At 35.5% G+C, this 15,999-nt stretch overlaps 1 protein-coding gene across 9 annotated transcripts in view; it reads left to right on the forward strand.

Moving 5' to 3' along the window:
- lama2 (laminin subunit alpha 2) overlaps window positions 1-15,999 on the forward strand; it is a 337,794-nt gene that overhangs the window by 136,855 nt on the left and 184,940 nt on the right. For all 9 annotated transcript variants that reach the window (XM_018094209.2, XM_018094212.2, XM_018094210.2 and 6 more), the window contains exon 12: window positions 2,186-2,362. In XM_018094209.2, the coding sequence (XP_017949698.2) occupies window positions 2,186-2,362 (177 nt within the window). The remainder of the gene's footprint in view (window positions 1-2,185; window positions 2,363-15,999) is intronic.

A 15,999-nucleotide genomic window follows, 5' to 3' on the forward strand; every position in this document is an offset into this window, starting at 1 on the left:
AACATTTCGGTTGCTTCCAAAGCCTTTCTCAAAGCCTTTGAGAAAGGCTGTGGAAGCAGCCGAAACGTTAGATTGACGTTTAAATAAATTAGCACCTTTGTTTTTCCACTAAGTCCTGTGAGTGCGGCATTTATTGTTTGCATGCTTGTTATATAGTTCCAGAAAGGCAATAAATTCACCAAAAAGCACAAAAAATAATGTTTTAAGAAATTGTGCAATGACATGCTATGTATATTTACATGGCAATTCCATGGTTTAGCCCCAATTACTATTTGTTATAGTTGCATGACAAGGGGACTTCTCAACTGACCTTTTGCCTTGAGCCAAACCACTGAACCCCATTGTAACATAAATTACTTAAACACCAAAAGACAGAGATGGTGTAAAATGGCCACAGCATTTATTCACATTTTATCAAATAAATAGGACTTTGCAAGCCTCAGCCCAAGGCAATATTCAAAGCCAGTGCCATTTATGCCTCAAGAGGGATTTATCCAGGGAAATATTCCCTGGATCAAGCAATCGTAGTTAACATACAAAGGCGACTCTCAAGTTTATACTGTATAAAGATACAGAAAGCACAATATACAAATTCATTCAGGAAAACGTCTGCATTCAATTATTAATAGATAATATGAGAAAAGAAAACTCCAAATGTGCAAAAGAGGTGGGTGCAAAAGAGGTGGGTGGTGCATTTCTACCTGCTCAGAAGATAAGGAAATGATTGCTTCTTTTCCTAACATCACATCCCTTTCTCTGCCCCCAGCCCAGCTTACTACTGCCTTAACCCTTTCCTTCTAACTAATCATGGCTGCGCCTGATTCTGCCAAACAAAAACCAGTGTAATGTGGCTGCTGGTCATTCGGATCCTTGTCAAGCAGCCCCTGCGCTTATAGTTCTAGGGTATCCCTTCCTGCAAATAGTTCTGCATCCATAAAATAACAAAACAATGGCAAGTTATGTAGTAAGAACTAATTCCTTACAGTCTTTATATTCAGACGTAAATATGCTTACATTAAATTATGAAATACCCAAAGTTTACCTAAGTTTTGAAACTTTACCTTTCTGCTGTATGTGTAAATCAGCTTGACGTGCTGAATTAGAATATTCAGGATTTAGGAACTGAGACTATTTCAAGTACATCTAAAGAGCTGCTCTTGGACTGTGATGAAGCCAAGTTGTTTAGGACCACTAGCCAGTATCTTGATTGTCTGCATACCATAATATGACAGAGGAGTAATAAACATATTGTTATATGAAACCCAGACTAAATAAGTTTTAATCCTGCACATCAACAAAAATGTGGGTGTTTGGAATTTGGCGAGATCTCTTTCACTCTTTGATAAATATGTGCACTAGTACCAAAGTCTCACAGTGAGACATTTCACCACTCTCGGTTCACTTATATAAGATTTTTAGAAGTGTATTTAGCAAATGTTGAGAGACTATTAAGGAGTTCTTTTGATAAATATACCCTAATAAAGCTTATACAAGTAAACTGAGAATGGTTACATGTGCCACTGGCAAACTGTGGGAAATATTAGTTTCGATATGTCATATACAGTAAGTGCAATTTTGTTATCTGGCTCATATAAAAATAATTTATGGCTCTAGTTTATTATAATTATATTATTTTGCAGTTGTTTCACAACCTCTCTTGCTCAAAACATATACTCTTTATTGTTAATTATTAATGTTTTGTGTTATTTTTATTTAAATATAATAGAGATACAGATGGGTTATGAGAGATTGCAAATAACTTCATGTAGTGTTTGGGTATTGGGGGTGCACACAAACCATTAAATCCTAAATCATAATAATAACCAATTGTGATATTGTGACAATATTTGTATTAATGAACCCATAATAAAAATATTGAGCAACCTTAAAGTTTGTGATATGCATGATAAATTCAAACGATTTTGCTTTTATATTGTAACAATACTATTCTTGTGTACGAATGTAGCTATGATTCTTTCATAACATTTTAACAAAGTTAACCACAACAGACAAAATGTTAGACAATGTCTAAATGTGCATTTATTATGATATTCTGTCTTAGACTACATTATTGTTTTGATGTCTGTTTTCCTCTAATACAACGGCAGCTGTCCAGGTCAAATGTCCCAACTTTTAACCTAAATGTAAGATAATCAGGTAAACATAAAATATGTTGCTTTTTTAGATCACTGATATGAATGGTTGGTATGTGACGGATTTATCTGGCTACACCAGAGTTGCACCGGCAAAAGATGGTTTTGATGGTCCACATCAATTAAGCATTACAAATCGGGCTGCTAGGGCACAAGGCCTCCCGGAAGTTTATTACTGGTCAGCTCCTCCTACGTATTTGCGTAGTAAAGTAAGTGCTATCTGTACTTAAGGTTTGTTATTTTATATGTACTTCACCTTCCAGAAGAAAAACATTTCTGATTTTGTTAGCCTTTATTTTACATTTAAGAATTTAATAATATTATTACCTAAACTCTGCTAAATACAGGCATTTTACACTAAATTCTTTTATTTATGTTACTTCCTGAATTATCAAGAAAAGGGATATTTAGTATGTTGCCTTTCAGCTGCATAACTACATTCTTTATTATCATAAAATGAAATCAGCTGTTGGCAAAAGGCTCTGTCTGATATTATGAAATGCATTCTGGTGTTAGCAAGTGCTTGGTATATGAGTTTTACCTATTCATAGCTTTGCTAGTAAAGTATCATTTGACTAGAGAAAGACAAAGAGAAGAACTTTGGTGTCAAGGTAAAATCAAGGAAAATAAACAATGGCTTTTCTAGATAGTTATATTTTCAAGCCAGAAATACTTTAAAAATCAAGTCACTGTAATATCATCATTAATCTTTTCCTACTGTTATCCAGAAAGATCTGAATTATGGAAAGGGCATCTCCCATAGACTCCATTATAAGCAAATAATTCTAATTTTTAAAAATGATTTCCCCAGGTCCTGAGCTTTCTGTATAACAGGTCCCATACCTGTACTTTGCTCTAGGATGGTGTGAGATGGTGCTTATAACCTTGCTCAGGCGCAGAAATAAACCAGGAATGTATGGACATCCTTAAAAGCTGCATGGCATTCACTGTACCCTTATTGGTGTATGCTGAGCAGTCACAAAGTAAATTACACTTTAATATGTGTTGCCATGGGGACATCACTATACTAGACAGTTCCTAGAAAAATATATTATTTTAAATGTTTCTTTCCATATGGGAATATGTGACTAGCTCTGTAACTGAACCTGCATCGAAATAGGACACTACTGTTATTTAGCAGTTAGGTATTTTAAATAATGGAAATATCAAATGATTTAATTAGAGAAATGCAAAGTAAGGCAATTATGTAGTAACTTGATAAAGTACATCCTGTAAAAAAGTGTGCTTAGAATAATAAAGGCAAACATGTGGTTGATTGATGTAAGCTAATTGCTTAGGGCAAAATGTGCTTATGTTACTGTATAAGCACCACAGAGGATGGGGTGAAATGTTTTAAATTATATTTTCTTATACAAGCATGAAAGGCATGAGATTGAACACAATGGTCTTATAGTTATATTCTTAAATGCTTGATTTCTTATATTTCAGTTTTTGCCATCATAAATAAGCCATAATGAAGTTTTTTGGTAGAGACATTTTTGTATATTTAGACTCTAGACTTCCACGGAAAAGGCTGAGTGCCATGTTTCCCACTGTTCTATTGCAGCCAAGGTTCAGAACTTCCTGGGCACTGCTTTTTATTGCTTATAGAACTGCAGCACATTCTGGGTGTTTCTGAATATTTATCATCTCAATTTTTTATGTCCCCGTCTCTATTCATTGAATGGAATAATAGTAGCCTTGTGTTCAAACTGCTTTTACATATAAGACACATTTTCAATACAATTTGGAGGTCCTCTTTGATTTAGTATTGACCATCTCAAATTAATAAAACAATTTGACGTAATAGCTGAACCATATAAATGTTTAATACTTCAGTAATACTGAAAGCTCTCACAAATTACTGTAGTACATCTTAACTGTCATGTTGTATCATGCGAATGATGGTTACTGAGATATGCTTTGCTTGAAAAATTTAATATCCTACCATTGCAGTGGGTTAATATGGGTTCGCCTCTTTGTTTATTGATCTTTATATGTTTCTGACAGAGCACACAGACTGCAAACTGTGAAACAGGTTACTTGAAAGAGCTAAGCGACTAAGGACTGTCATAGCTATAAAAATGCTCACAAACTAAGAGGATATTTAATAAACTGGGGTTATAAAATATTTTTTAATAGTTTTTTCGAGATGTAGAAAGTTAATTACTGTTCCCCCAAAAACTAACATTTATTTTCTGCTGCCAACAAATCAAATTATGCTATTAGCAGCCCAAGATACATCATTACACTATTTTAGGGTAAATGGTAGGGCAATACTGCATTAGCTATTTGTGGAACTAAAGAAGGGAAATGTATAATATTCTGTGGTGTTAGCAAATTTATGGTACGTTCTGTCTATTTCATCTTGCCATAGTAAATCTGTCCTAATTTTCAGTAGGTCTGTCATAGTAAGTAGCAGATTCATCAAAGTACGTTTTGATGATCGAAAATGTCACGAAAATGCTAATGAAAAAATCGTAATAGTCACGATAATATTGTATTGGCGATCCGAAAGTCGCAAAATATTCGAACGATTGTAAACAGCGGGAAAACTTTTCTGACTTTGATCCTTCTGTGCATGTTTTTTGAAGCCTCCCATGGGACTCAATGGCACTCTGCAGCTCCAACCTGGTCCAAAGAAAGTCATGATACTAAAGCTTTAATGAATCCAAAACTTTCGTATTCGGCGGCGACAAATACGATTTTGTTGCACAAATTGTCACAAAGTACGAAAAAGTCACGAAAATTAATGAAAAAAAATCGCAAAAAAAATACGCACAGTATGAAAACTTAGAAAAAATACGATTTTTTTGTAATCGGAAGCAATCGTACTTTGATAAATGTGCCCCAAGTGTGTCTGTGTTTTTGCCTTTTTGTTGAGCTGGAATCACAGTTTATGCAATTAGAATATACTGTAGGTATGTGTTTTGGATTAAAATGGCCAAGAATCTGCAGGCTATATATATATATGTCATTCTTTGACACCAGACAGTAAAACTGTTAGGATAAATGTCAGTGTTTGTAAGCTTTTATGCATTACCGTATTTGTTGATTCATCATACATTTTGTATATAACACAATCTGTAAAACAAGCTAAGTAAGCTTTGTATGCACTAATACATAAGCATGGTAACAAGTTTATTACAGCCATATATTTTCCAGCTACAGTTTGCTGGATTGTGCTAAGAAAGTTTCAGTCAGTGTGCCAGTTCCTCTGACCATAGTCGGCATACATTTTGACAAAAGAAGTGCCTACTGTGTGATACATTTCTCATTTTGACATTGGTACAAGATGTGTTCAGCAATTCTACGCTAAGCATTGTGTTATGCCAGTATTATTCTCTGCAAGAGTTTGCATTGCAGTTTCCAAAGAAATGTAGCTATATTTTCAGGATCATATATCCCACATGTGAACTCATTGGTGAGGGTTGCCACTTTCTTCCCTATTAATAACATTGGCAGTAGTGATGAGCGAATCTGTAAAATTAGTGAAACGGCGAAAACGCATTTGTTGCACAATTTTTTTGTCAGCTGGGTCTTTTTTTGGTCACCCACGTCTTTTCTTTTGTCGCCTGCGCTTTTTTTGACGCGGCCACGCCCTTTTTAAATGCAACCCCCCCAATTTGCCGCGTCCGCGCCCAATTTGACGCACAACAGAATTTTTTTCTGCCAAACTTTTACAGAAGTTTCATGAAACAATTTGCCAATGGGGAAATGCCAAAATTTGCTGCGAATCCATGCCTGCCGAAAAAATTTGCTCATTACTAAATGGCATCAAGCATCATTTTTACTGGCCAGGCCAGTAAAATACCAATCAGGTGGTAACCCTAGTTACAATGCATTCTGCTATGGTTAATAAAATACCAAAAGGCTTGATATTTATTAAAATCTTTATTACAGTTATATATCTATGTATGCCCAGTGGTGTTTTGGTGGGTAATTAAAAAAAGCGCTGAAGGCACTAACCACAACCCATGTAGACACTGTTTATGCAAGCTCTTTAAAGCTAGCTGATCATAGTGAGTATGCAGAACACAAACTATATTCTGTGGCCAAGCAGATAATTAGTAAATCAAGAGGCAGAAATATACTGTATATGGCGCTGTATCTAGAAGAATTGCTAAAGATATTGAAAAAATGCAAAAGTATACACACCAATCAAAAGTTAATATTTTATGTTTAGATGTATTTTAATTTGATTTTATCATAACCTTCCCTAGAATTTCTACATGCATTTTGTTTCAGTGCAAAAAATCACGTTTTATTTTCAATTGCAGAAAAACAGTGAAGGTGTTGCTCCTCCAAAATGTTGTACATATTAGCATGCTTAACAGAATTATTGACTAGCCACACCATTTATGAACCAAGCTCTCAGTAATTCACTCCATCTGTCACCTAAAATTCTTCTCTTAACTAAATAACCTTTCTATTTTATTGTAGTAATTAATAACCCTTCAATAACTGGTTCTGAGATGGCAATTTCATGAACCATTTTCTAGAAAATGGAACTTTTATATATAGCCAAACTATAACTTCCCTCAGCTGGGCAATTACAGATTGTGTTAGATGCATTGTAACCATAGCCTGGGAGCATAGAATACTTTAGGGGTCTCACTTACCACATTTGAAAATCTATGCTCTATAGAGATTGCCTCAGACACACAGTCAGCTGTATAAGGTTTTGCATCCTTCATCTGACAGCTAAATCATATATATAACATTGGTCTGGACACTTGAAGGTGGTTTACAAGCTACTGTACTTTCAAGATGGCACTACACACCATCTAAAGTACATGCCATGCCATGCAATGGCTGCTGAAGATATGGTATAGATTTGGGAATGATCCTTGTATCTTCTGGGAATGCCCAGAAGGTCTGTAAAACAGTGTGTTACACCCTAGGGACTGACATTCCTAAAGGCCCTGCCTATGTTCCATTATTTCCTAGCAATAATTTAACAACGTCATTTTTTTGCTCACTGTTAAATCACATCTGTTCAACACTGCAAGCCAGAACAAATCTACAATCCATATGTCTACTAGACATTATATAGAGACTTTGTCAATAGGAAGACAAAGTTAGCCATAGTGTAATATAATATCATATACCTTGAAGAAATAAGAGTAAGAACACCAAAGGAAGAGGCGCAAGATAGAAAATTAGACTTGCAAGGGTACTTGGTTGCTAAGAGGAAGATTTATTACTGTCAAAATGTAATCTCTTTTCTTAGCAGAAAAGTAATTAGTTTCACCTTTGGTTTCTGAAATTGCACAGTACTGTAATATAGCACATGAAATAATATGTTAAGCAATTACAAGCAAAAGGGTGCTTAACAACACAAGGATTAACAAAGTTGCATTAATCAATGAAGCTTTCCTTGCTGTTTTTTCTCATAGACACTCTTCAGAATGTCACGATGGTGCCTTTATGCCATGTTTTTCAGAATTTACAGAATATTTAATTGCAGCCAACAATAATATTGCCAGTAACTACCTAACTGTGTGTAATAGACCACATCATTAAAATGGACAAATACTTGAAATTTTCCACTGAAGGCCAGTAGAGTTAAAAATCAATAGGTTTATAGAAGCAATTACTTTGTGAAGTGCTCTGATTTGAAATAGGACTCATTATCGGTATAGTGCACACCTGGCTGTTTCCAAAATATGTATCTGCATTTTGTTCTGCATTATTACAGTAAATATCAGTGCTGGTTAGTTGAGAGCATAATCTCACATATGACATGCCAGTCCTTTAAACATACTCCTGGCATGAGTGTTAGTTCTCACAAAGCCCTATTTGGAAAATCAGTGTCTGTAGAGAACTGCATTATAATTGCTAATTTCCCTGCTCCAAGGCATCAGAGAGAATCACATTTGCTCTGCGTTTCCACAAGCAAATGTCACACCGAATTTGCTTTGATTTTCTTTCACTCCTGTACTGCTGTCTCTTAAACGAAGAGCTCAGTCTTTGCTTAAGGCCGAAAGGTCTGCCGTAACAGATAGAACAGAATTTCCTGCTTGTTCTTAAGTGAGAAGTTCTGGATTTTATTAAAGATAACTTTAAAATAAATTGCACTTAGGAATTAGTTGTAGCAGTACTTTAAGTTGATATCTCAATATTATTACATTTGTTATCCTCTAGTGAAGTGCTGTACGACTGCAAGGCTTAAATTCAAATTTGATTTACCTTGCTGTGTAATCATATACAGGTATAGGATTTTTCAATGTACTGCAACACTTATGGACTTGGACACTTTCAGCTAGGGCACAGTTATTTTCCTAATATTATATACAGGTAATAGCCATGGTGTGTGCTTGTTAGACTGGTAAACAGATGATAAGCAGATGTTTTATACCTATTTATTTTATGTTTAAAGTTTATCAAACAATTATCTTGATTTCATTAAAAAAACAAAAAACAAATGTATACATAATGAAGTTTAAATTTGGCAGCACCCTTTAGTAGGCTAGTGTGAGTTGTAGTTTTGCAACATTGCCTGCACCTATCCTTTTTTGACAGATTGTATTGATTATTTCTAAACTAAATGAAATTTGCGAGTTTGCAGTTGGGGTCCATTAGAAGAAATTGAGGAGACTAGTGGTAAGCTAAGGTTAAGCACACTGACATAGTTTTGTAGATGTTGCTTGAGATACAGCTGCATCGATACAATGCAAGGTTCTGGCAGTCTGAGGTTTGATTCTAGGTAGGGGACTATATGTTGTATCACCCACACTGATTTGTATCACTTTATTAATATTATAATCAAGCTCCTGAACATAAATTGCACTGGATAATCTAATACAAGGGGTGGCATGGTGGTACAATGGTTGGAATTGCTTCCTTGCAGCGAAGTAGGTCTAGATAGGAAGCCCTGAAGCTATAAACGCAGGGGCTGCATGACAAGGGATCTGAATGGCCAGCAGCCATATTATACTGGTTTATGTTTAAAGATTGGCAGAATCAGATGCAGCTGTGATTGGATGAGAAGCAATAAGTTAAGAAGGGAGAAAGCTGGGCTGGGGGTGGAGAAGGATAGGGATGTGATGTCACGAGAGAAGCAGTTCATTTCCTATCTTCTGAACAGGTAGAAACATCCAACCCACCCTCCCCTCTTTTTTTGCATATTTTGTAAAATGCCAGGATGACTGCACAGTGGGTTGATTGATACAGATGCTACTACTGCTTGTGCTAGGTGACAGCCTTTCCTATCATTGAGGCACTGGAGATTCAGGACCGGCAGCAGGGCTGCTGAACTTCTCTCATGGTGGAAGATGCAGCTCCTGCCGGTAGAAGAGTTTGGGGCCATCCTCTCTGTAGGTAGAGGCAGCCTAATACTCAGTAGTGGAAATAATGACCTAGTGCTAATCTCAAGTCTTCAGTAAGGAACAGCAGAGCAAAGTAGCGATCTCTTATGGAATTCTGGGTTTGAATATTGCCTTGGGGTGAGGCTGGCAAGGTCCTATTTATTTGATAAAATGTGAATAAATGAGAGAGAGAGAGAGAGAGAGAATTATTATATTTTATGAGTGAATGGATTCTTGAATTTTTTTTTTTAAAAGGATTCTGTGATGATTTTTATGGTATACTTTTTATTTATAAACAACACTGTTTACATAGCAAATAATTAAATCTACCATTTAAATTGCTGTTCTTAAACCAAGAAATTCAGTCTCAAGAAGTCTAGATGGAAAACATAACTTTTTGTTTACTATGTGCCAAGAAGGCCTTCCATTTAAACAAATAAACACCCTATTCCTTTAAAGGAACACTGTGACATGATTTGCTATGCTGTGCTATGCAAGGTCAATAAATCATTTCTCCATCTGTAGAATATGTTTAAGTTATTGAATCTAAATTGGTACTGTACGAACACTCTTTTATTGCAGACATTGTTGATGTATAGTAGGTCCTTCCAAAGCCTGCTGGCACTGGATATACATATAAACATACTTCTCAGTGAAGCATATATTTTCTCTCTAGTGACAACACATCATCCCATGTTATAATCAGCAACCCCATAATTAGTGCCATGTATTCACTGATCATCTTTTAATCTATTATTCCATAAAGAGACAGCATGTGGCATAGCAGTATATATTGTATGTTGCATCTCTGGGAATGTATAAGGGTTGATTCACTAAAGGTTGATAAGCGTTATTGCATGCTTTTTTGCATTAAAATTGATGCGAAAAAAACACGCAATTCGCTAAAGTGTTATCGCATGCGTTAAGTCGCATATTGCATGCATTAAATAGCACGCAACCGAATGCGTTAATTTTGACGCATTGTGTTAATTAGAGAATATAAATAGTATTAACGCATAATTCACAAATACATAGGAAGCGTTAAACGTGCTAAATATGGCATTAGTCTATGCGAAAATTAACACCTACTTGGGGCAGGTGGTAATTATAGAAATGTACAGTTAATGAGCTTTTGGCAACACAATATGGACTTTGCAGTGTGATTTATTCAAGTATGTGTTGGCCCTAGAGTGATGCAGCCTCCAGTTTGCAGGGAAATGGTCATTTTCAGAACAGTAGTTTTCCGAAAATAATGGTGTGTATGGCTAATATGGTGTGCGTTTTTTCGCACACGGCACACGGCAACAATTTGTGCGTGCTGCGTTAACTAGCTCGCGTTGCGTCAAGTACCGCATGAAAATAGTCTTCGCGACTTAAATAACGCAAACAGCATCGCGTCTAAATTAACGCTAGTATCCTTTTAGTGAATCATGCGTTAAGATAACAATAACATTTGTAACGTATCGTTTTAATGCACCTTAGTGAATCAGCCCTATATTCTTTCATCAAGTCAGCATAGTTTAAAGGCTTTTGATTTTGGAAGTATCATTAATAAATGGCTTTTCTGGTTTAAAAGGGAAAAAAAACCCTATTCCTTGTTGTTTGGAAACATAGTAGATTGTTATTTTTAGATTCTGCAATTTTTTATTATAATCTGGCCACTTGAAAGTGCTCTGATTATATAGTAATATAGGATTATATAGTGAAAAGGTCTAAAGGGCATGGAATCTCCTACCTGTTTACCTGTTGTAAAAGAGGTATGTGTGATCCTGGCTGGCTTACATATTATAATGAACATGCCCTAGTATTAGTGATTAATGTGATTAGTGTTACCTGGTGATGTTGGGTCAGTACAATATATTGGCTTACAGGAGTAAAGTATTCAGTAAATCTCACTCTGCTTCTACCACTTGGTAAGTTTACCTATTCTAGCAAAATAAATTGAGATTGCTTATTATTAGGGCTTTTCTCAGCCCCCTACACTCCTGGGCCCCTTTGCAACGGCAGGGTCTTATTCCTCTGTAGTTACATCACTTTAGAACCCCCATAGTACCAGACATACTGTATTTACTGGCTATAACTCAGAAATAGTAGCAATTCTCTTTGTGCTGCTATTATTAATGAGAATCAAAAAGTCTATGTTAATTATTTTTTATATTTAACCTTAACTGAGACATATACCTAACTAAACAAATTCCATTAACCTTTTCTTAAAGATGCATGCAGTACAAAGCAGTATGTTCCACTGTGAATAAAAGCTGATTAGATTCTGAAGTGTAACATCTTGGAAAGCATAACATGTAACAATCCCCAATTTAGAATGTGATGAATTATTTAAAAGAGCAGTTTGTTGGGTGATTGAGTATTACCTGCAAAGAACTGCAGATCTCCTCAAGGCACATCCAGAGCTAACTGAATTGAGCCAATTAGACTGACTGTCTCTTCAATGAGTTGTGACCTATCCGTGGTAATAGCTTATTATGATGATAGATGAACCTATCTCTCAAACTGAAGCTTGAGTACACACTTCAGCAGTTTCCCCGAATCACAGAGCTATTACCTCCCAACTTCAGATCAACAGGATTGACAGCATTGAGAACAAGCAGCATGCATGAGGAAACACTGATGATTGTTTCATTGAAATAAATTTATTTACAGTTTTATGGAATCTGATTTTATTCTCTGTCCCTTCAAATATGCACAATTTCACATTTAGAATAGCCTGTAAAACTATTTCTGCGATCTCTGTAGCGGTTTTATTCAATCATGGAATGAGGGTAAAAAGCAAGCTTATCTAGGCATATAGTGTACTGTAGACTTTGTAATGTATAAAATCCTTGTAGAGACAATAGCATTTGGGATAATCCCAGAATTTTTAAACTGCCATGCCTGACACTTTGCTATAATGTAAAACTAGAATGCCAGTGGGACACAACATTGACTAGTCCTAGACAGGATTACATAAACTAGTAAATGCTTCATGCACTACTGAAGGCACTCACCTCAAGTTATAATAATATATTAAGGGGTTACTTTTGCAAATAAGAAATTAATGGCCACCTCCTACTAGCTTCATGTTTATATGAGAGACATACCAAACACTTAGGAAATATGGTCAGTCATAAATTTAATTTTGCATTTTATAACAGGAACAGCTCTTTGTGTTTTGTTCTGATATCCCTCAAAACATTTACCCAATACAACATGCAATGTATAGATTAAATGGGCATATACATTTGTTTCCATTTAATTTAAATAGAAAGTAATGAGAATTTAGAGCTGTAACCCCCAAAAAATGGAAAGTTAAATGTGAACTCAGGCACATTATGTGTACTAAAGTACAAATTTTATAAGGTCTTCTGATGTATAAAATTTATAGCACCTTTTAGCTTTATTAGTTTGTATGACCCTTAGGAAACCTTATGTAAGCTATTAAAGGAAAATTAAGGTATTAAAGTTTGAATGTTAACAGCTTCTGGCACTTTGATTATCATTTTAACATTAGCAGCTTCCAACCATGTATAAACTGTAATAGCTTTTATTCCAATTGTTTGATAATAGGTTGTCAGGACAATAAATCACATCCAAAATGAGTCTTTACTTCTTTGTAAATATACTCCAGTACCCCACTGCCCAACTATATATTTTAGTACTTACCTGTTTATGTGCTTAGAATAAGTGAGAAAAAAAATCACATTAGTAAGGTGGAGCCACAAATTCACCTGGCCCTTCTCATTAAGAAATAGAACAATGTTTACTGAAGAACTGATATTTTATTAAATTCTCTCTACAGGATTTCCATTATCATGATAATTTACCAATAAGCATACCAATTAAGACAGAAATCTGTAGGGAAATGGTTTGACATCTAAGATAAAGTCTAATGAACTTCATTATCATTAATGTTATTACAACAAATACCTAATAAATGAATAATGAAAGGCACATTCGAGGAAGCACATTATTTTCTAGATGAAATCCAGTCATTAGCAGATAATATGCACAAGTATACAGTATGTTTAGCACCACAAAATTATATATATAGCGGTATAACGTGACGGCACTCACAGGAATTTACACAAAAAGGTCAAACTGGTGAAAAGAAATTGGAGGTTTATTTAGTCTAACGTTTCAGTTCCATATTGGAACTTTCATCAGGGACACCTGACCTATATATATATATATATATATATATATATATATATATATATATATAATATATATACAACAACATAAATACCGCACTTACAGGACTTATGGTGAAGAAAAAAGTTCATTTATTGTTCAAACATCAAACTGACGTTTCGGCTGTGTCCACAACCTTTTTCAAAGTGTCACACTTTGAAAAAGGCTGTGGACACAGCCGAAACGTCAGTTTGATGTTTGAACAATAAATGAACTTTTTTCTTCACCATAAGTCCTGTGAGTGCGGTATTTATGTTGCTGTAAATTTTCCGTTTTTCAACACTGCACCCAGGCATCCAGTGACTACTGTATACGTGAGTGCCGGCTTCATACATTCTACTTATGTATATATATATATATATATATGTATATATATAGGTATAGGATTAGCTATCCAGAAAGGGAAAGACCATCTCCCATAGACTCCATTTTAATCAAATAATTTAGATTTTTAAAAATAATTTCCTTTTTTCTCCATAGTAATAAAGTACAGTGTATTTGATCCTATCTAAGATATAATTAATCCTTATTGGTGGTAAGAAGAATTCTATTGGGTTTGTTTTATGTTTAAATGATTTTTAGCAGACATAGGATAATAGATCCCATTCTTGTATATCTATAATATTAGCTAAGGTGCCTAGTGTTGTCTGGGAAATTTGACATGCATCTAAACCAATGTAAATATTATTAAATATTTTAACTCTGCATTGTAAAACTAATTATGTTGATGAAAATTGCTTTAATGCTATTTAATATTACGATGCCAGTGGTCAGATAGGAAGGCAGGTATGCACCTGTTGATTTATAAAGCACCAACATATTTCACAATGCTTACAATGAATTGGAGAGAACACAGTATGAACGGACATGGATGCTGAAGTTGTGAATGATGGGACAAGGAAAGGTTTTAAGGTCACGTAAACCCCCCAAAAAATTGAATCAGTGAACAGCCTCTTTGGAATCTTTAAATACCTGCCACTCCTGTTGTTTTATAGTAAGTGTTATGTTTGATAGCCAAGAAGGAGTAGGGTATAACAGTGCTTTATTAGCAGGTTCATGCAGCCATTACATAACACAGGAACTTCAACTCTAACACTTTTAGTAGCCTAGAAAGTACTATGCATGCACAGTATTAATGTGCACTGTGTTTGTTCACAGTGACACCTACAGGCCGTTTGTATAAACACCACATATTCCCCCTATAGTAGGAAAGCATTTTTTTTCAGTACAGTAAATGACATAGCATGCATCTTAAAGCCATATTATGCATATTTCACATCACATAGTCCTTGGTCCATGCAGGTTGTTTTCTGATTCTTTCAGGCCGCCTTATAGGTTCACTTTGCTCAGGCCTATCACAGGTAATATCAGGAGTAGGAATGCGTCCTTCATCAAATGGGACTTCTGCAAGGTCATGTCTAACAGGAGCGAGACGACTGGCATTCCATATGCGTCCATCAGACAGTTCGTATGTGTATGGACCTCGCTGGCGTCTCACTTCAAGTGGTGTAGTAAATTTGGACTGTCCTTGTTTCAGTAGTCCTGGCTTTTTAACTCTGACTAGAGATCCAGGCTGAAAATGTACTTCTCTTGCACCATGTTTTCTGTCAGTATAAGCCTTGCATTTGGCTTGTTGACGTTTAACAATGTCAGCAGTAGATGATTTTGTAGCCAGAGCATGTTGTAGGAATTTGATGTCTGCAACATGTAACTTAGTGCGCATCTGTCTGCCATGTAGTAATTCAGCTGGAGATGCTTGGGTTGTTGCATGGCAGGTTGCTCTGTAGTTATGTAAGAACTCTGTTGTAAATGCTTTAAAAGACTTCCCAGTAAGATTTGCTGTTTGTAGCGCTTCTTTTAGACTTCTGTTGAATCGCTCAATTTCTCCATTTGCTTGTGGGTAATACACAGAAGATTTCCTATGCACAATATTCCTCTCTCTCAGGAAGAATTCAAACTCAGATGAGACAAATTGTGGCCCATTGTCTGATATTAGCTCCTTTGGGTTACCTTCTCTGCTGAAGACTGTAGACAGAAATGTTATTACTGTAGCTGACGTTATATGAGAAACAAATGCAATTTCTGGCCATTTACTGTAATAGTCTATCAAAGTTATAGCAAATCTGCAGTCTATAGTAGCATCTGTAAAAGGACCCACAATATCAATAGCAAGTTTTTCCCAGGCTGAATCAGGAAATGGTACTGGCTGAAGTGGTGGTGTATGTGTGATAGCTGTTTTGTCATGATTCTGACAAGTAACACAAGAGTGGATGGCAGTTACCACATCGGCATCCATTGCTGGCCACCAGTATAGTTCTCGTAGTCTTTGTTTTGTACGTACAATTCCTTGA

This window comes from Xenopus tropicalis, chromosome 5, assembly GCF_000004195.4.
Source record: "Xenopus tropicalis strain Nigerian chromosome 5, UCB_Xtro_10.0, whole genome shotgun sequence".
Taxonomy (NCBI): Eukaryota; Metazoa; Chordata; class Amphibia; order Anura; family Pipidae; genus Xenopus; species Xenopus tropicalis.